The sequence below is a fragment of the Mustela putorius genome, unplaced genomic scaffold (genome assembly GCF_011764305.1).
Source record: "Mustela putorius furo isolate JIRA1106 unplaced genomic scaffold, ASM1176430v1.1 tig00000196_pilon_pilon_pilon, whole genome shotgun sequence".
NCBI lineage: Eukaryota > Metazoa > Chordata > Mammalia > Carnivora > Mustelidae > Mustela > Mustela putorius.
The window spans coordinates 7,923,822-7,946,283 of NW_025421310.1; the positions used below are offsets into that span (position 1 = coordinate 7,923,822).

General features: G+C 43.3%; 1 protein-coding gene across 2 annotated transcripts in view; it reads right to left on the reverse strand.

Moving 5' to 3' along the window:
- Positions 1–2,580: 2,580 nt before the first annotated feature.
- LOC101691876 (zinc finger protein 568-like) overlaps positions 2,581–22,462 on the reverse strand; it is a 66,897-nt gene continuing 47,015 nt past the window's right edge. The window contains exons 5-9 of one of the 2 annotated variants that reach the window (XM_045077442.1): positions 8,546–8,629; positions 6,293–6,351; positions 4,194–4,320; positions 3,364–3,459; positions 2,581–3,209 (exon numbers count right to left, since the gene is read on the reverse strand). In XM_045077442.1, the coding sequence (XP_044933377.1) occupies positions 3,142–3,209; positions 3,364–3,459; positions 4,194–4,320; positions 6,293–6,351; positions 8,546–8,629 (434 nt within the window). In that variant the 3' untranslated portion in view covers positions 2,581–3,141. The other variant, XM_045077443.1, reaches the window with a different exon arrangement.

The window sequence follows — 22,462 nt, forward strand, 5'->3', positions numbered from 1 at the left end:
ACTTTCATGCCTGGAGAACCAAGACTACACACCTGTGTATCTCACTACATTACACATGGGCTACTACCTTTCCCGAAGAACACAACTATGAATGTGTCCCAAGATACAGGTTCTCAAGGTCTAGTCCCTACACAACCACCTGAGATGGGGTAATGACGGAAAGGTTGGTGGCTGCCCCCAGAGCGACTGACATGGTAATGTAAGCCTGGGCACAGCGATCCAAGATTTACAAGTGCTCCTGGTGATTCTGACCCGGGACAATTTGCACAACCTCTGCAGGAACCAAGTCACAGGTCAATCCTGAGTTATCCCCACAGAAGGCACTCTCAGAAACCCTCGGTGCTTGTGGTCATGTTACTGTCTGGACACACATACACCACATGCACAACACACAACATACACAACACACATTTCCTTTATTCATTACTAAACCTGACTCCTTTTCACATGCCTGACACAGGAAACAGAGAGGGAATCAGGGCACCTGTAGAGGCAGTGTGGAGGCTACTCAGACAGGTGAGCTCCTGCTCAAACAAGGAGAGACGACAGAGCTGAAGGCAAAGAGAGGTGGGGATCACTCGTTGTACAGTAGTGACTCCTCTTCCTGAAACTGGGAAAGAACAGGAAAGCAGACTTGACAAATGCCCGGGTCAAGTGTGACAGAACCCAGGAATTGCTATTATTAGTGTTCTCCTGAAGAAAAAAACAAGTCTATAATCCTGGGTCCTTAGACTGTTTTTTTTTTTTAAATTCCCAAATACCACTACAAGATCACAACACATTCAAAGAAAAAGAAAAATATGTTCCAATCAGAGGAACAAAACAAATCTCCAAAACTGGCCCTAAATTAATAAAGACCCATACATTGCAAAAAAAAAAAAAAAAAAAAACCAAAACAAACGAAAACCAGATCAAACCAAAAACAAAACAACAACAACAACAACAACAAAGTGCAAGCACTTCAAATTATAATGATAAAAATCTGGGTGGAGGAAAAAGAGAAGACTACAGGTAACTAAACTTTTATCTGGAAAAAGCATGACCAAAATGTAAACCCAGAGAGACATAACGTGTAACATCCAGGAACCAGAAACTGAGTCCCAGAGTACAATTACTGAATTTAAAAATAAACTAAGGGATCAGCAACAGACTTGATGAAGCAGAGAAAGAATCAGAACTCTTAAAGACAATTTTTCTAAATTCTCTACTGAGGGGACCAAAAAAATAGGTGGAAAAGGACGGAGTCTGAGGGACTCATGGGATACCAACAAAGTGGTCCAATATGCTCATTAAGGGGACCCCATAAGAAGATGAGGGTGACCTCTGTGGACACAAGAGACAATTCAAGCTTGCTAAAAATTTTTTTTTTAAGATTTTATTTATTTATTTGACAGAGAGATCATGAGTAGGCAGAGAGGCAGGCAGAGAGAGGAGGAAGCAGGCTCCCTGCTGAGCAGAGAGCCCAATGTGGGGCTTGATCCCAGGACCCTGACCATGATCTGAGCCAAAGGCAGAGGCTTTAACCCACTGAGACACCCAGACGCCCCCCCCTTTTTTTAAGATTTCAAGCTTGCTAAAAATTCTAATTAGCATAAATGTCAAGACATGAACCAGTGACAGATTGTAATTAACCCATCAAACACCACAGATGAAAAGAGACTTTTGAAACAGAATGGCAAATGCACTTCACCTTGTGCAAGAGCTCCTAGAAGAGCAGTAGTGGGATCCCAGCAGTCCCAACAAGAATGGGGCCAGCATAATGTACTCAGCTACTGAAAGATTGAAAAATAATCACCAACAATACTTTACTGGGCACTCTTTTCCACAGATGTAGAAATGAGGACATTCCCAAGTAAAGACCCTTCTACGTTTACCAGTAGACCTGTACTACAAGAACCATTAAAGGAACGCTCTCTCAATGAAATAAAAGGATTCTACCCAGAAACTGAACCAGATGGGATCCTAAAGTTCTCCGCTAAATATAAGTATTTACACAGTTAAACAAACTTGTAGTGCTAGAATTACCTAGGTCACATTTATTTCTGCAACAGAATTTTGTTTTTTAAAAAGTATAAAAATCATTCATATAGGTCATAAACTACACAACATAAATGTTAGAATTTGTGACATCAGTTAACAAAGTGGGTGCAGGGGTGGAGACAGGAAGAAGTGTTTTGTGTGCAATTCACAATATTGAGATTCAAAAGCTTTGTTTTACCTCTAAGTTGTTTTAAGGAATCTCTAAGGTAACCACAATGAAAATACTCACAGGAGACACAAAAGTTAATGAGGAAGGTACCAAGACACACCATAGTGTAATATAATTAAAGATAAAATAAATCTTTCTTATTTCCTACCAAAACATGATACACAGGTGTAAGGTGTTTCAAAGTAACTTTCAATTCCAGAAACTCCTTTCTCTCATGCCGAAAGAAAACAATTCACCCACAAATACATGATGAAATTAATTCTGTGTTGATATCAACTCACCTAGACATAGTATAACATTCACTCACCACTCCCCAGGGAGAGAAATTAACAGTAAGAATCAGAGCATGTATGAATGATACACAAACACAATCAAATACACGTAATTTTATTGACAAAAGCATAAAATTTATCCTTTTTTGACTTACATAGTAAGTGAGACTTTCTTATAGGTTCCAAGCTCGGAGTTCTAAATGTGCTAGTCCCCCAATAACATTATTTATGTGAGAAGGCTAGGAAACAGAGACCTTGAATTATTTCACCATTGAGGAATGAACAGAAAGGGGAAATAGAACTGCACATTGTCTCATTTTAGGGAGGTGGTTTGTTATCTGATGCAGTTACTAAATGTCAATTTTGTAAGAATAAGATTAAAGCCTCCCTAACATTAGAAAGCATAAACCAGAAAACATTAGAAATCTTGTCTCTCTACTGCTCTGGGAATTTCTGCACCAAAACCCAGTGTGCGTACAACTACCCTAACCTACTTGTCTCATGATGAAAACCAGAACTAACAAAGGCCAAAACATACAGGTCCTCAGAAATAGGATGACTTCCCCAGGGCCCTCAAAGAAATGGAGAAGCTCTCAGACTGAGGGGGCCTTCCCCCTCCAAGGAGAGTCTCCTGGTCCTCCCTGTGGATGTGGCAGACCATCACTGGAACTGAAGGAGAATCCCTAGAGGATGCAAGACCTTGATAATGTGGGAGAGTAGATGTCCCTCTGGGAGCATGAGAGAAATAAAACCGGGCATGAGAGAAATAAAATCAACTGATTTTCATTCAAGGACAGCTAGTGGAACCACAGCTTAAGATCTATGTTCCTCCTTCAGACTTGGACCTCCCCTCTGTCATCTGCCTCATTCATTCCCACCTACCTGGATGGAAACCTCCAGTCTCCTTTCTCTTCATATCCCAGAGCTGCTTCTCTTGCTCCAAAAAAGTGATCAGGTCTGGCTTTGACACAGTGAGACCTGTTTACGAGGAAAAAGGAAAATGAGTATTGCCAGAGATTCTAACTTTCCATCCGGATTGTGTTCAGCACAGAAGAGAGGATACTGTACAATTCTAGAAAATGGTTTCCAAAAGCTGTTGCCCAACAGTCCCTTTAGAACACAGAGGAGGCAGGGACGCCTGGGTGGCTCAGTTGGTTAAGCAGCTGCCTTCGGCTCAGGTCATGATCCCAGCATCCTGGGATCGAGTCCCACATCGGGCTCCTTGCTCTGCAGGGAGCCTGCTTCTCCCTCTGACTCTGCCTTCCACTCTGTCTGCCTGTGCTCGCTCTCGCTCGCTCTCTCTGACAAATAAATAAAATCTTTAAAAAAAAAAAAAAAAAAAAAAAAAAAAAAAAGAACACAGAGGAGGCATTTCAATATTCACATCCTGACCTCCACTTTCAAGCAATAGACATAGTAAGAAAGGGAAATTTCAGTTTAACATGTGAGCAGCACCATTCTCTGCCACTAAGTGTTTAGAATTGAAACTCTTGTACAGAAGTGGGGTATTACCTTGAGAAGCTAAAGATGAAAAGGACACATGATGATGACTTTTCTCTACATGTACAAACCCCTCCTTCCTCTCCTCTCTGTCTGGATCTGAATTCCAGTTATTCAAACAGGAATTGTCCAAAAGACAATCTTCACAGGAAGGAGAAAGAAAACCACAATCTTCCCTGTGGTTCAGGGAATCTGGAAGGAGTCTCCCTCACCCAAGAAGCAGAGGTGTCCGTAGTTCTCCAACATCACATCCCTGTAGAGTTGCCGCTGAGTGTGGGTCAGGCATCCCCACTCCTCCTGAGAGAGTTCTATGACCACATCCCTGAAGGTCAGCTGTCCCTGCAATAAATACCACAGTCACTAAGTGGCCACTGACACACTTCACGAAGGTTCCTAACATGGAAGTGGGAGTTAATGTCACCAGCTAAACCCAAGACCTGACTTTCTCCACTCCAGGAGATGAGTGTGGAATAAAAGAAAAACCCATGAGACAGAGGGCAGGACTGATTGACCACCTCTACTCCCAGAAGTCAACCCTACCAACTACAGAGAGGTGAGAGCGCTCCTTGTCCAGTGCACACTGTTGGGAAGCAGGAGAAGAACCAATGTTCCAGAAGGAATTATGAGTTATTTCTGATGTGAAATATTGGGGTGCAGGAGTGAATGATGAAGAAACAATTCCTGAGATGTCTTTGGTGTCAAAGCTGTGGTCTTCCTGATGATGCACAGGCACAGGCCCCATGGGTCAGAGGCATTGCACTGGGGTGTGAGCAGGAACTCAGTCTGCACTAAAATGGTGAGTGGCTCAGGAGTGCAGTCATCATGAAGGAAGCTGAAAGCAAGGTTCCCAGGACCTTGAGGGCCCAGCTGGTGTGATGATGAGATCACTGTTGAGTGAAACCTTGGACAGAAGATCCTGCAGATCTGTATCAGTGGGGACATGCATGGAGGAATATGGCCAACATGCATTTGGGGAGAAGAGGTAAAGAAAAGTAATCTCAGTACCAAGGCGCACCCAAGGCCACACCATCACTAGTTTTGTGTGTGTGTGTGTGTGGTCTGAAAACAGGAATTCAGAATACCAATCTCATGAAAACAAATGATATATATACAGTTCAATCACCTACAGTCTCTGTAGGGGCTGCTTTGAGGCAAGCGGGCTTGAGCAAAGGCATGGAAAATGGCCCCCAGAAACCCCCCTGCTAAACCCAGACAGGTCCATCAGGGCCTCACCTCAAAGGAGCCACAGGCCTGAACTAACCAATGAACTACTGACAACGAGGGACACTGCCCTGAAGAGGAAAACTTCCCTGAGCCCCCTAACTCCTCACCTTCCCTCACTAAAAATAGCCCCCACCACATACACTGCTACTTATACAGAGCCTCTCTCTCCTCTGCCACCTGCCTCCCGCAGGATATTCTGTGAACTGCAAAGAGCGCTTCTGCCTCAGGTGAACTCTTCAAGGCCACGTGACTTCCTCCACCCAATCATGGACCCGCTCTCCCCCCCCCCCCGACTGGCAGAGACACAACGTTTAGACAATGGAGCCTCCATTTCTCCTCCGAGGCAGCATAATCTTAATTAGATTCATTTACACTTTAGTGCAAGGGCCAGGGAGAGGAAGAGGCTCTCAAGCCAATTCCCAGCTAAGCCTGCAACCAAAGGGCGAGCTCATCCCGGGACCCTGAGATCAAGGTCAAAGGGGAAATCAACAATCTTGAGGTTTAACTGACTGAGCCCCCAGGTTCCCCTCTTGTGTATTTTACATAAAATACCTACTTCACATTCTAAAGAGCAAGTCTCAAAACCTCCCCCTTCCCATACTTTCTCTCAGGGAACATCTAGAGTTATTCTGGACACAACTCCATCGAGTTTATTTCTCAATTTCCTGACCCCTGGGCTACATAGCGCTGAGAAAAGCAAGCACAAGGGACCTAAAGGAGAAAGGTTTTTCTCTCACTGACCGCCCTGGACCAGACCTCAGCAGCAGCAGCAATCTCAGACTTAAGCCCCCCACCCACACCCCCACGCACGGCTATCACTCAGAAACTACTTTCAGTGCTTCCAGGACTTTAACTCCCAGTGACAGCTGCTGCTGTAAGGCAGGTTGGAGACTTGGGAGAAGACTCTGGGATACAGAGAAGGGCTCTGAAGACCTGGCCTTGAAAATCACTTCTGATAAGATCTTCAAATCAGGTGAAAACAGAAGGGAGAAACATCAGAACTACAGGAGCCAACATTTGCAATTTCTAAAAGCGAGGAATTTCCGGAGGAAAACATGACATGGCCTCTCCTGGATACCAGGCTTACCTGAGAACTGGCCATTTCTCCTTTCCCTTCGTCCTCTGGATTTCTTTCCCACAAGGTATCTGCGGAAAGATCACAGCAGCATCAGGAGAAAATGTCCTTAAGGCCACTAACAGAGCCTGTGCATCTGGAAACTGTTCTAGGACCGGGCTGGATGCTGGCCGCGGAACTGTGCAGCACTGGGAGACCTTGAGGATTGGAGATTATTTAACACCAGCGGGCTCAGAGGATTGTGACCGTTCTCCCAGGGTCTGAGCCCAGGACAAAGAGGGAAGTTTAAGCACTTTTACTTCCGCATCTGTGCCATTCTTGTGGTCACGGCCGGCAGGATAGGGGGGAAAACCCGGAATGGGCTCAGAGTTGGAACTGGGATTCTCTGCTGGATGAGTCAGCTGTCTGAGAAAACGGATTTCTCTTATCAAAACTGCTTCCCTGAAGGCAGGACACTGAAATGCAGAAATAGCCCAAATTCCTAGTCCTTTGTGTCAGGAGCTATTCAAATGAGCTCCTCCGGAGAGACTAATCTTTGGCTTTTCCTTCTCAGCTTTCAGGGGACCCCGCCTCCTCGGGATTGCCCAGGGCGCTGCATGGGCCTGACCCTCCCAGACTCCCAAAGCAGAGACCTGTTAACTCCCAGTGGACCAAAGCCGCTCTCCACTGTCAGAAAAAAAATTAAAAATATAAGGAAATAACCCCATACCCCTGCCTCACTGAGGATCTCCTGCCGCCCTTAAGTAACTACTACACTGTTGTTTCCACCAAATGGATGGACAGACTCTGAGGGGGAGGGGCAGCAGCTAAGATCCTTCTTGAAACTGCACAAGTGATTATTATGCCCGAGTTTTCACATCTGAGACACCACCAAAGACACCGATGCAATCGCACCAGGGTTTATTTGACATGCTTAAGCTTGGGCCCAAGTATACCAGACACAGCCAAGTAGGGACTTGGACCCTGAACCAGTTTACAGTCAGAGTTTTTAAAGGCAGAGTAGGGGTGGACTAGGCGGTTGGTGAGGACAAAGGGGGTATTCAGAAGGGCTATCAGGGTAAAGAAGACAGACGGGATATTGGAGGCCTCAATATTATCAAGCAAAGGTGGTTTTTCCCTCTGAGGCACTAACATGAAGACAACTGGGAGTTTCCTGGTAGATGTCACATTCCTCCTATCAAGAGTCCCTGTTAATGAGATTTAGGTTTAGAAGAAACTTAACTTTCTTTGTTGTAAATCTCTAGGATAATTGTAAACCGAGGAAGACTCTGGTCTTGCAGGATTGTGATTTCTGCAAGTTAACTATTTGTTCACACATATCATCAAGAGGAAGAGAGTGAGTGGAGAGGGAGTGCAAGGTGCCAGCTTTTGCTTTGTCAAGATGGCTGTACTAACCTCAGGGCTAGACCCGAGTGGGTATGGTCTTGTTTTTCTCAGCCTCCATAGTGATGCTCAACAGCAGCTGGGAAGGAGAGCACACAAAGCAGGGAAACCAAGGCTGTGGTTGTGACCACATTTAGCTCCATAGCTTTCCAATGATCAGTCTGGTGACACCTCCTCCCTCTTTCTGCCACACAGAGGGAGGCACGCTTACAAATGATGTTTTCCCTTATCAATGCAAAGTCTCACAAAGGGAAACATTCTGGTTTCAGAGCTTTTCCTTTACCCTTCTTTTAAAATACCAGTGTAATATAATCCTTAGATCAGAGACGTATTTTAGGGGGACAAAATGCTCCCCTTCATTAGGTAAATGTTTCTTTTCATATGTAACTCCAAAACAGTATTCCAAACTGAATGTACTTTTACCATACCATCAGCAATATAGGAGAATTCGGATTCCTCAACATTCTCCATGAAATCTCATCTTTTAGCCTTTTTTTGTTATTTTACCCATTCTAAAAAATACCGAAAAGTTTCTCACTGAACATATGAAGTGGTCTTCCTACAGCTGTCCTGGTGACTGAAATGGAAACCACTTCAAAGCATCAAGCTGAACAGAAATGAAAATGGCTGCATTAATGCTTCAGGGAGACTCGATCTCAAACTAAATGACACTTTGCCTCTCCCCTCCAAACCTCCCCTCTGCAAACCTCCCCTCACCCCTTCTCAGCCCTTCTTTGTTTCAGGAACCTGGTTCCACCCTGACAACATGGTGAACAGGGCAGGAAGCATAGACAAAATTCCTGCTGAAACTGGTGACATTCTCTATTACCCTACAAACCCCAGCCCCGTCCTCTGGGTGCGCTGCAGGTTTGCCGGCCCGACCTGCTGAGGCTTCCTCTGCCAGCGAAGTGAAGAAGCTGCTGTTCCTCTTGATCCCCAGCTCCGTGTTCACGTTAGATCTGGGGTCTGAAGCACAGAAATCAGGTCATTCAGCAGAAGAGAATTTAGGAGAGAAAAAGTTGTTTTTCTTGCTCCATTCTGAGTTCTTTGGCCTGTTAATTAAAATGATATAAGACAGTTTAAGGAAACTAAAAAAAAAAAATCTTAATTATGGGAAATTGAAAAACATGAGGCTCAGAGACAGGTGACTGGAGCTTCTGTGCCACTGTGACAGGTTGAGGAAGAAGAATGTAGAATTTCAAACAGGGGACATATATTCGCAGGAAAGAGGAAATGCATGTCAACAATGGTTTGCCAATCCGTTGGGGCAACTTTCCATGATCTTCAAAGTTAATGTCTGGTATCATCTCTCTGTAGAAAAGACATTAGGGGGACGCCTGGGTGGCTCAGTTGGTTAAGCGGCTGCCTTCGGCTCAGGTCATGATCCCAGCGTCCTGGGATCAAGTCCCACATCGGGCTCCTTGCTCAGCAGGGAGCCTGCTTCTCCCTCTGCCTCTAGCCTGCCACTCTGTCTGCCTGTGCTTGCGCTCTGTATCTCTCTCTCTCTAACAAATAAATAAAAAATCTTAAAAAATTAAAAAAAAAAAAAAGACATTAGGGCTCAAAAACTATGGCCAAGAAAGAATTCTTAATCCATCTCTGTTGTAAGAATGTGGTTTTACTAAAGTCAGAAGACGGGACCTGTGGGCAGAAAGAGCTGCCCTGGGGTCATGAGAAGTGGCTCATTATATACTTTCAAGTGGCAAGGTGGTTTTGGATAGTTTAAGCCTCCCAGGTATTTTGGAAACAAGGTTTCCAACACCTTGAGGGAACTAGCTATTCTTAGGAAAGCTTCTTTCTTACTGCTTAGTAAAATCTCAGTCATGAGACCCAACAGATTTATATCTGTGGGCCATAAGCTTGGAATATGATGGCAAATAGCTATTTTGTGGGGCAGATATAACAAAAGCTTCCAAAGGAATTTTTATATGTTAAAGGAGACTTACAGGATCCTGGGATTGGGCTAAAATTATCTATTGCCCTTGGTAAAATATTAAGCTGGGAGTTGAGTCCCTGGAGGAAGGTCACTCTGCCTGTTTCAAGGACTTGTCAGGAGGTGCAATAAATTTTCTTCTGCCTTTGTTACCGACAATATTCCCCACCCCCAAGAACAGTTTCTACCCTTAAATAATCACAAACTTGGCCTACATAAGTTCAGCAAGAATAATGACTCATCATAAAGTTCTTCTAGAATCTGCTTTGCTGTAACTTCTTAGAAGGAATTTCTAGGGTGAACTACTAGTAGCCTTTCCAGACCAGAAGTCAAGTATTTGCCATCAGACATGCCTGTAGGCCCTGTAGATGTGGGCAGATCCCTATTCACAAGCTCCCCAATACACCCTGAGGTTCCTATACCTGCCAGGGAAGTGACAACATCTATCCTGGTGAGGCTGCTGGAAAATCTGAAAGCAAGGAATCAGGCCAACATTTCCAAGGGGCTTTAGGGCTCCAGGGTTTGTAAGTCGACCTCGGTTCTTTAGAACCATTCAGTCCTACCTGAGTCCATACATGTCTCACAAATAAGACACTCCAATCGAAGCCTTGGTAAAATAACCAGTGTTTCCAGTGGTTTCCCCTTAGGAGAACATTCTATTGAACTTAAGCAAATGACTGTGACCGCATTGGTAGAAAGAATACTTACTGAGACTTTTTGAGTATCAGAGGGTTCCAGTGGAGAGAAAAGTTAAATGCTTCCTTTTGTTCACAAGTCAATACTTTACTGCATTCTTTTTAAGTCACAGATATCCTAAGAGAAAGCTTCCTTAATCTGGAAGAGCAAACTTTAGAGAACCAGTGATGTGTCAAGAGGCACAAAACTATCATTATCTTCTTAGTTCATGTAGTCCCATGTTACTAATTCGTGTTTAATTTGAATGCAGTTTTTTTAGTTAGTTCTGGAAATTCTTACCCATTTCAGTTGTGACCTTACAGATATTGAATACCTGTATTTTTCCTAAAAGTCCTTTTTAGGAACCTCCTTGCAGATGAAATTTATTTTTCAAGATAACACAATTAGAAAGCACAAGAACTCATAAATGGACACTGTTAATGATTTGGTAAGAGTTCATTATGATAATTAACAAGGAAATCATCCCTTCTGTGACACAGAACACTTCATAATGACCTTATAAACAGAGATAACACACTGAACAAACAAGCCTAGTTAGTCAACAAGATTTCGTTTAGGATTTAAATCTTGGAGGAGTTTGTAAAACCTTAGAAAGTTTTCAAGCCCTGGACTAAATAGGATTAGGAATTCTTAAAGCCCTGATAAAGGCAAAACAGAGAAAATTGTTTTTCCAGGCAGGGAAAGAGAAAAACAAATGTTCACATTTTCTAGTCAAGAGCAGAACAACAGGGTGGCTGGGGGCCTGGGTGGCTCAGTGGGTTAAAGCCTCTGCCTTTGGCTCAGGTCATGATCCCTGGGGTCCTGGGATTAAGCCCTGAGTTGAGCAGGCTGCTCAGCAGGGAGCATGCTTCCCCCTCTCCCACTGTCTGCCTCTCTACCTACTGGTGATCTCTGTCAAAGAAATAAATAAAATCTTTAAAAAAAAAAAGCAGACCAACAATTAAAGAAATTTTTGACTTTTAAAACAGAAGGAAAACACACTTTTAATCTTTACTAATGCATTATAAAATCCATGCATTTCAGTGTTAGTCTGTTCTGACCACACCTAAAATTCCTTTCCAAAGATTTCCCTTCAAAACCTTCTACAATTTTCCTTTGCATTCAGATTTTTCCCAGGCCCCTTTTCTCCAAAGAACCAGTCTCACTTATGACAAAAGTAACAGGGTGCCTAGGTGACTCAGTAGGTTAAGCCTCTGCCTCTGGCTCAGGACATTGTCTCAGAGTCCTGGGATTGACTCTTGCATCAGGCTGCCTGCTCAGGGAGCCTGCTTTCCCTCTCTCCCCCTGCCTGCTTCTCTGCCTACTTGTGATCTCTCTGTCAAATTAAGTAAATAAAATATTTTTCAAAAAGGACAAAAGTACCTTCTTTTACCTTCAAGAAAAATGTATTCCCATTCCTTGTCTTCCTTGTACATAGAGTTGCTTTTCTTATTTCTATCAGTCTTAATTACATGTAGCAGCATTTAACTCTTCAAAACCTTAGTCTCGGGCACCTGGGTGGCTCAGTGGGTTAAGCCGCTGCCTTCGGCTCAGGTCATGATCTTTGGGTCCTAGGATCGAGTCCCACATCGGGCTCTCTGCTCTCGCCAGGGAGCCTCCTTCCTCCTCTCTCTCTCTCTGCCTGCCTCTATACCCACTTGTGATCTCTGTCAAATAAATAAATAAAATCTTAAAAAAAAAAACAAAACACCTTAGTCTCCAGCAAAGACTAAGTAGTAATCAACAGTGAACTGTTACACCAGAACTCTTTGGATGGCAAACTTATTAATCAGTTAAGTACAAAGAATGTTTACTGACAGATTCAAATATTCTTTGTTCCTTTGCAGTAAGAAGTCGAAAGCACAGGGGCACCTGGGTGACTGTCTTTAATAAAGAGTCTGCCTTTGGCTCTGGTTGTGATCCCAGGGTCCTGGGATGGAACTCCAAATTGGGCTACCTACTTGCTGGGATGCCTGCCTCTCCCTCTCGAACTCTCCCAATCCCCACCCCACTTGTGCTCCCTCTCTTGCCATGTCTGTTTGTGTCAAGTAAGTCTTTAAAAGCAAGAAAAAGTCAAAAGCACAGACCTACATTCAGTACTCAATGCTTTAGTATTTTATCTCCTTTGAAATCAACTAGATAGATGTCCAATAAATTCAATCCCATTTATCATCCAAGCAAAACTTTAAAAGTTTCAGGTTACTGAAGACTGAAAGCTTTCTTAACAATGGCCCGTGAAAACTTTGAGACAGACAAGGTTAACCATCATTTCAAGTCATCCTTTTGCTACCAAACTGCAAAAGTATATATAGCATGAGCTTATTTGACCTTCAGCAAAACCCAATAGGATAAAAGTTTCACATTTAATGCCAATAATCTTAAAGACATGTCTACCTTAATTAAACCAACAAAGTACCTCCCCATTGCTGATTTTTACCTGGAACATTGATGGGGAAATCTGAACCGCGCAGTGCCAAGTCCCTGGAGTGGTCTTCTTTGCTCCTCACTAGGAGGAGGAGGAGGAGGAGGAGGAGGAGCCAATGGTGCTGGAGGCAGGGAGGCCAGTAGAGGAGCCAGAAATTCAGGCCCCACCCAAGGTGGTGCAGAAATGGGAGGAGGATGAGAGGAAGTGCTCCCAGAAAGCAGACAGAGGGTTTCCAGTTCTCAAGATCATCCACTTGGCCAGAGATTCAAGCGCAGTGTGTTTTCCACCAACAAGGGGAATTAGGCAGTCCATGACAGGCCAGAGATGACAGGGAATTTCCCCAAAACAAAGGGCGTTTCTGCAGCTGTTTGGGAATGCCATTAAGATATTCCATCCTGGGGCGCCTGGGTGGCTCAGTGGGTTAAGCCGCTGCCTTCGGCTCAGGTCATGATCTCAGAGTCCTGAGATCGAGTCCCACATCGGGCTCCCTGCTCAGTGGGGAGCCTGCTTCCCTCTCTCTCTCTCTCTGCCTGCCTCTCCATCTACTTGTGATTTCTCTCTGTCAAATAAATAAATAAAATCTTTAAAAAAAAAAAAAAAAAAGATATTCCATCCTGAGGGAGACTAACCACAGCTGGCTCCAGTCAGAGCCATTACAATGGGCCATGAGTGAGGGAGAAGCCCTCATATCTATTAGGAGGAGGAAGAGTGAGAGAGAGAGTCAGAGCCCCCTTCATCCATGATGGCCCCTTTCCTCCCATAACCTGGGTTTATTTGGAGGTGGCCTATTTAGAGAATTACCATCCAGTAGGTCAGGGGGAGTTTACTGTTCTGCTTATGACCAAACATGTTATGCAAGAGGCCTTTAGGTTCCTGTCCTGGTTTAGAGCCCTGAAATCCTGGGATGGGCCAGGGTACTTAATCTATTTTCCAAGTTTCCTGCAAAGAGATCTAACTGATAAATCCTACTAAGGCCATGTGTACCTTTGTTAAATTTTGCAACCCACATGGTTTCCAGTGGCTTAAAAGTATCCCATGGGAGAGTCCTTAGGGACTAGCACCATGCTCCTAGAAAAGTAGAGAAGGCCACTTAACAAAATCCCCTGACTCCCAGGTGGTGTCCCACACAGGATATGTCAGAGCGTCCATGTGTCAAAAGCAATGCAAGGTGTCCCTCAAACAAAAATCTCAATTGATTACCATTCTGCCTTACCACAGAGTCATTCCAGTCATAAAAGTCTAGGTTGGAGGGATACAGGTGTCTCTGCCCTACACCATCACATCCTAGGCTATACAGATGGGTGCCTGGTGAGTGGACATCAGCTGAATGGATGGAAATACCATGCCTTGCCGCTCATGCCCCAAAGGCCGCATTATTGCCCTGTGATTTTTTTTTAAGATTTTTATTTATTTGACAGACAGACCACAAGTAGGCAGAGAAGCAGGCAGAAAGAGAATGGAGGAGGCAGGCTCCCTGCTGAGCAGACGGCCCGATGTGAGGCTCCATCCCAGGACCCTGGAATCATGACCTGAGCCAAAGGCAAAGGCTTTAAGCACTGAGCCACCCAGGCAACCCGCCCTGTGATTTTTTTTTTTTAAGATTTTATTTATTTATTTGACAGACAGAAATCACAAGTAGGCAGAGAGGCAGGCAGAGAGAGAGGAGGAAGCAGACTCCCTGTGGAGCAGAGAGCTAGATGAGGGGCTCAATCCCAGGATCCTGGTATAATGACCTGAGCCGAAGGCAGAGGCTTTAACCCGCTGAGCTACCCAGGCGCCCCACGCCCTGTGATTTTTAATCCATGGAAAACACTAGAAAATTTTTACAATGGGAAATTACCCAATTTTGTAATTTAAGTAGTTAGTAGAGGTCATAAACAGAAAACAGTAAAGACAGAAATCCACCATGATGTAAGAGACATTCAAACACATGTAGTCTTTACAGTCAACTTTCCTAGGAAATAGTCACCAGTTGGGCTTTAATTCAATCGGGAACTGGTTTTGATGGAGTTTTGGAATGTAGGTGAGAATTGGTGGGGTGATGTCTGGAGCCTATGGGCAAGAATTCTTGAAAGGTTTTTGGTGAAAAATGATGGTCTTATTAACCCCCCCCCCCAGGGAGGGGCAAGACCCAAAGGCAAAAGGAGACCAAGCACTAGGAGTTGAGATAAGGGAAAGGAAGATAGGTTTTCAAAAGAACTTTCATATGCTAAAGAGGACCTACAAAATACTCTGGGCTCTGCCATTGTCAAGTTAAGGTTGTCTTTCCATCTAGTAAAGCATTAACATTAAGAGAGTTGGGCGTTTCCCTCTGAAAGTTATGGATAAGAATGCTTTTTCTTGTAAATCACTAAGATATTTGTAATCTGAAGGAAACTCTGGGGTCTGGCGGACTGTAATCTGTGTTAAATTAGCCATTTGTTTTTCCTTTCCTTAGCTTTAGGGCAGTCAGAAGTGCCTGAGGAATATCACTATCCCACCTGGGAGTGGGGGTTAGAGGGGTTACAGGGGGATCAGCATGTGCTTTGCTACCAGTTTGCCTTCTGCTCATCAACAGAAGGGAATAATTTCCTGCTCACAATAGAAGGAAAGAATTTCCATTTGTAGACATGGAATAAACCTATAGGACATTTTTTTAACTTATAGAGAAGTCAAGCATTGACCCCTCTGGCCAACTGAGTAGACTGAAATTTTCAGCGTGCACCTTTATCCTGTGTGAGTGATGAACTAGACTCTTCTTTGTAAACCTATAGATGATGCATTGTTTCCTACAAAGACTGGTTACCAAACCTTATTGCAGAACCTCCCCCAGGCCACCCACACACAGCCTCCAGGCACATCCATAATGTCAGTAGAAGGCACCAGTAAGTCTGCAGCCTATCCAGAAGTGTTACAGACCGCCCTGCTCCCCTCCTACTTATTCACTGCACTCAACTTCCCTTTAAAATCTGCAGGCCTGTAGAAGTCCTTGGAGTTGCTTTTTGGACATGTGTCTGTCTTTTTCCAACTGGCTGGCCTCCTGAATGAAGCTAATATTCCTTTTCTTTTCTTTTTTCTATTATGATTTTATGCATTTATTTGACACAGAGAGAGGGAACACAAGCAGGGAGTGTGGGAGAGGGAGAAGCAGGCTTCCTGCCTAGCAGGGAGCCCAATGTGGGGTTCATCCCTGATGAAGTCCCAGAACCTAAGTCAGGTTCGATGGGGTGAGGAGGTTCGGAGCCGACGGCTAAGAAAGAATTCTTAAGACGTCGTTGGTGCAAAATGGTGGTTTATTAAAGCATGGGGACAGGACCCGTGGGCAGGAAGAGCTGCTGCCCCGGGTTGTGAGGGTGGGCATGTTATATACCCCACGGTTGGGGGGAGGTGGTGAAGGGATGGGAGGTTTCAACAGAGTTCTCACATGTTAGGGAGGGCCTACAAGGTGTGGGGGGGGGGGGGGAGTCTTTGCCCTTATGGCTTGATCAATGTCTTTAGGTCAGGCACTAACATCAAGATAATGGGGGAATTCTTGGTGGGGCATTATGATCTGGCTATCATTTACATTCCTTTCTACTCCAGTCTCCTCCAGTTTATGGTGGGAGGGGGACATTAGGGCTTCAGGAACCAAGAGTTATTTGCCTCTGGAAATTTGTGCTATTGATAAGGTAACCTCCCTGTTTAGGTCTCTTTAGGTCTCTAGGACATCTGTAGAGCAAGGGAGATTCCTGTTCTGCAGGATTGCGATCCCTGCAAGTTAACTATTTATCGTTTTATGGATAACTATTTATCGTTTTATGGCGATCAGGGGTGCCTGAGGAATGCTACACATATGGAGGGGAGCAGGTGAAGAGGGGGTGCAAGGTGCCAGCTTTTACTTTGTCCTCAGCCAGCCTCCTGCTCCCTCATCAATCCCCAGGACCCTGGTATTATGACCTGAGCCAAAGGCAGACACTCTACTGGACCACCCAAGCACCCCTAATGTTCCCTTTCTTTTTTTTTTTTTTTTTAAGATTTTATTTATTTATTTGGCAGAGAGAGATTACAAGTAGGCAGAGAGGCAGGCAGAGAGAGAGAGGAGGAAGCAGGCTCCCCGCTGAGCAGAGAGCCTGATGCGGGACTCGATCCCAGGACCCTGAGATCATGACCTGAGCCGAAGGCAGCGGCTTAACCCACTGAGCCACCCAGGCGCCCTGTCCTTTTCAATCAAAACTCATGCCTTAGGGCTCCTGGGTGGCTCAGTGGGTTAAGGCCTCTGCCTTCAGCTCCCGCCGTGATCCCAGGGTCCTGGGATCTGGCCCGCATGGTTGGGCTCTCCACTCAGTGGGGAGCCTGTTTCCCTTCCTTTCTCTGCCTGCCTCTCTGCCTCCTTGTGATCTCTGTCTGACAAATAAATAAATAAAATCTTAAAAAAACAAAACAACACCCAAAAAAAACCCGCATGCCTTGGGGCACCTGTGTGGCTCAGTGGGTTAAGCCTCTGCCTTTGGCTCAGGTCATGATCTCAGGGTCCTGGTATTGAGCCCCACATTGGGCTCTCTGCTCAGCAGGGAGCCTGTCCCCACCCCCCACCTGCCTCTCCACCTAGTTGTGATCTCTGTCAAATAAATAAATAAAATCTTAAAAAACAAAAAAATAAAAATACAACACACAACTCATGCCTTGTGCACTAGATTTTCAAAGGAATAGCAATCAAATAGCTTTTTGTTTTTTAACAAAATTGTGGGATCCTTCACAATGGTAAGAATTCTTGCCATGTTTTATGGTGCAACTTAGTAAGTTTATTGAAGTAGCACATGGATAGGACTCATGCTGAGAATGAGCTACACTTTCATTTTAATTATTTTGAAGATTTTATTTATTTGAGAGAAAGTGGGCAGAGGGAAGGTAGGTGCAAGGAAGGGGTTAAGGAGTGCACCTGTCCTGATGAGCTCTGGATGATGTGTGGAATTGTGGAATGACTATATACTACACAAGAAACTAAGAAAGCATTCCAGCAGTACAATAGTGACAGTGCAATCCTATACAAAACCTGGTGCTCATCACAATTGTACTCCTTAATGTCTGTACATAATTTAATGCATCTGCTTACCCACCCGCACTCTGGCTTCCATCAGCTTGCTCTCTACAAGAGTCTGTTTCTTTTACTGCCTCTCCTTTTCTTTTTTTCTTTCTCACTCAACACTTTTTTGTTGGTTGAAATCTACCTATGAGTGATGTCATACAGCATTTGTCTTTCCCTGGCTTATTTCACATAGCAATATACTCTCTAGTTCCATTCACGTTGTTGCAAGTGGCAAGATTTCATTCATTTCCATGCTAATATCCCATTGTACATACATACCAAATGTTATTTATTCATTCAGTAGTCAATGACCAATTGGGTTGGACTGTTTGAAGCAGAAATGCTCATTGTGTCTCACCGCTGAACTACTTCTCTAGCCAAGAACCACCATGCACAGAGCCAGAACCTGAGCCCATACTCATCAAGGTATTGACTAAGGAGGAAGGCCCCACACAGCAGTGCAGCTGCTTCCCTGAAAGGTCACTGATGTACAGTGGATCAAATCTTGACTGGGGTTTTATCCCTGAGAGAGTAGTGCTTGGTTCATCCACAGGACATGCCTTGCTGATCTTGCCTATCCCACTGTCCAGAAGGAAACCCCACCTCCAACAGCTACTCTACTATCTGACATTGTAAAGCTATGCCCAACTGACTGCACCATCCAATATACCTCCCTTTCCATTCATTGCCACTGAGACAGGCCTGGTGATCACAGTCATCATTGTCATCTAAGGCCATCTGGTCCTCAGTTACACACAGGAATGTAATGAAATCATGAGAATGAAGGAGGACTTCCCTACTCCTCAGAAACCCACATATTTGGCAATTCTTTTTTCTATAACATGTACTCATCAGATGAGAAAAGCAACAGCTGCTTGTGCCTTTGCAGTGACTAAAGGGAGCTGATTCCAGTTCCCTCCTCACACAGGAAGGAGTTCTTGATGTTTAATAGGTCTTACCTCTTTCTCACCAGATTTTACTTAGATTCACATCCCACCTCCTAGGGCTAAATTTCTGAATTAATATCCAGTGGCCATCCATCTCTCTAATCTCAATTAACTCTTTGGAGAACACTCTCACCACAACTCAAGAAAAAAAGAATGGTTCTGATGCCTATGCAGCTGGAAAGTAAAATGAGGAAAAATACAACTGCAAATCAGGAGGTAACTAGGAAATATAACAAGTAGAAATTATTTTTCTAAATCCATAGCCAGCACTGTCATATGAGCATGTGAACTTCACAGACACATCAAAGGAACACCCCCACATAGGAAGTGGGGAACACAGCTTTTTAGAGCCCACAATTCAGTGCTTTAGAGTCCAAGGATTAACTCCAGATTAGGCCACTGAAGCTAAAACAGGTCCAGGTCAGCTCTGTGGCAGTCTTCTCTAAGGAACACAGGAAGAGAAAGCTTTGGGGAAAAGGGAGATGGTTGCTCACAAGGCTGGATTGGGGTTGTTGTAGCAGAGGTTACATTACCTTGTGATTCTGCAGAGTGTTGTCTGGGAAACATGCTAGTGGAAGGATGGGTGTCTGTTCATGGACCCTACCATACTACTGGCTACACAAAGTGAATGCTAAATAGCAGTATCATGGAGTGCATGACCTAAAATGTCAACAATACCTCTACAAAATCTGTAATATATCCATAATATTATCACAGTCAGCACAAAGAAGAGAAAAGAGGACAATAGATAAAGTAGGGGGGAAATCACTCATTTTTTTAAAAGATTTTATTTATTTGACAGACAGAAATCACAGGTAGAGAGGCTGGAAGGGAAGCAGGCTCCCTGCTGAGCAGAGAACCTGATGCGGGGCTTGATCCCAGGACCCTGGGATCATGACCTGGGCCAAAAGCAGAGGCTTCAACCCACTGAGCGACCCAAGTACCCCAAATTACTCACTATTTAAACCTTAAGGCCACTGACAGAAAGGATTCCTAGGAATATTATTCTACTCCATTACCAAATAGATGATACCATCAGTTCCCTACCACCTCCAATAAAATGAGATAGGTTCACCTTGGCAGTGGAGTAATGTGTCATTCATTACAAATCCATGTTACACATTAAAAATCTTTATGTTTTATTAATTAAAATATATTAAGTCCACACATAGACTATGCAATGCATTTCAAAGATTTTATTTATTTATTTGACAGAGATCACAAGTAGGCAGTGAGGCAGGCAGGGTGGGGGGTGGGGGGAAGCAGGCTCCCTGTTGAGCAGAGATCCCTATGTGGGGCTCAATCCCACATGATCCCTGAGATCATGACCTGAATAAAAAGCAGAGGCTTTAACCCACTGAGCCAGCCAGGCACCCCTAGACATTGATACTTTTTGGAAAGAATCTTCTATGCTCAGCTTTAGCAGGAAACTCTGGGTGTCATGTGAAGATACAGCTGAAAGATACCAAATAAAAGTAAAATCACTGCACTTATTACATTCAGAATATACTGATGACTTCTAATATAGAAATATCTAGTCAATCAGACAATGTCAGAAAGATGGCTGACACGGAATCATCAGGACTTCATTTCTCCATGGACACATAAAATGCCACAGAATGTATTGAGCACATAGTCTAATCATTAATTCTATGGTATGGTCATGGTGTAGAACAAATCAGTTTCCTGTATCTCTAATAATCAGTAAGAGGGTCACATGAACACAAAATTAGTGTAACGATGGATATTGAAAGAGAAAATTGAAATGAACCAAATAGAGTACAGAAAAATAGAAACATATCAACCACACGAAGAGTTGTTTGTCAGAAAAGATCAACAACATTGACAGCCCATGAACCAAATTAAGAATAATTAAGACCAGGCTGCCTTTGGCTCAGGTCATGATCTCAGGGTCCTGGGATAGAGTCCCGCATCGGGCTCTCTGCTCAGGAGGGAGCCTGCTTCCTCCTCTCTCTCTCTCTGTCTGCCTCTCTGCCTACTTGTGACCTCTCTCTGTCAAATAAATAAATAAAATCTTTAAAAAAAAAAAGAATAATTAAGACCAACTTAAGTAAGAAGTGAAACAGTGAATGAAGACACAGTATCACTGACCTTAGAAATAAAAATAATTATAAGAGGTGATGATGGATATCACTGTCCACAAATTCGTACCAAAAGATGAGTATAAATTTGAAAAAAGGTATAACCAATTTAGACTCCATCGTTCAGGAAAAAAAAAAATCACAATTGATCTATAACCATGAAGCAGAATGAAAGAGGAGTTAAAAAAACAAAAAAACAAAAAACAAAAACAAAAAAACTCCCAAGATGTGCCAGGGAATTCACTGGATATTCAAACAGATATTTAAGGAGACAGTACTTCAAATCTCCTCAAACATTTCCAAGGAGTGAAGATCAGAAAATTAGTGTACCACTCTCTCTGTGGTACCAGCATTACTGGCTTATCCAAGCCAGAAGATGATACAACAAGAAGGTTATGAACTACTATCTGTGAGGAACATGCACTCAAAATCCACAATAAAACAGAGCAAACTGAATTAAAAGTACATTTTCACATTTTACAAGATACTCAAGTGGGACTGTCCTGGAATTAAGGGATTTCAACATATAGAAAACCATTAATTGAAGATGCCACACTAAAAAAAAAAAAAAAAGATAAAAAATGACATGACAGAGACAGAATACAAATATGGGCATACTGGACAATACATCATGTTAATAACACTCAAAGTAAAATGAGAAGGAAACCCCTCAACCTAATGAATGCCACATATGTATGAAAAGCTGAAACCAATTCAATAGGGACACTCTACAAGCTTCTCCTCTATGATCAGCAGGTAATGAAGTGACCCCACCACTGCCTTTGAGTATAGTCCCGGACACTCTAGTCAGAACAATTATGCAGCCAAAAATATAGTAAAGGAATCTGAACTGAAACAGTAAAACTATCTCTGTTCACAGATTACATCATTATAGAAATTCCTACAAATTCCTAATTTTAATTTTTTTATTGTTTTCTTCTCATTGTTTGTATTGCTTATGTCTTCCAGTTTCTCCCTACTAGACTTTCAATTTTCAATTTTTCTTTTTTTATGTTATACAATGCAGAGTTAAGAAAATGTTAGAAGAAACAACTTAAGTTCTACCAGGAGAATGAGAAAAGGAAGAAACTCAGATGAAATTTAGTAAGGTAATAAAATAACAAAGAAAAATCCAATATTAAAAAAGTAGATACCAGGGACGCCTGGGTGGCTCAGTTGGTTAAGCAGCTGCCTTCGGCTCAGGTCATGATCCCAGTGTACTGGGATCGAGTCCCACATCGGGCTCCTTGCTCAGCAGGGAGCCTGCTTCTCCCTCTGCCTCTGCCTGCCATTCTGTCTGCCTGTGCTTGCTCTCTGCCCCCCCCCTCTGATAAATAAATAAAATCTTAAAAAAAAAAAAAGTAGATACCAGATTAACACTAACAGAACATGGAAAGTAATGCTCATTTTAACAACAAAATAAATAAAACTGGCAATGGTTTAACTATGTAAACCACTATATGCTAAAAAATTGGTTAATTTAGAAGAAAAATCCAGAAAATTCCTATAAATTGACAAGTTATAAAGATTGAATTAGGAGCCTTTGAACCAAGAAATGGGAAAACTCCTTAGACCAATTAATAAGCAAGAAAGTTGAATTTGGACTAGTACTCTCCCAAGACAGAAAAGCCCAAGAACTAGGAATCGTAATTACTATATATTTGATGGAGTCA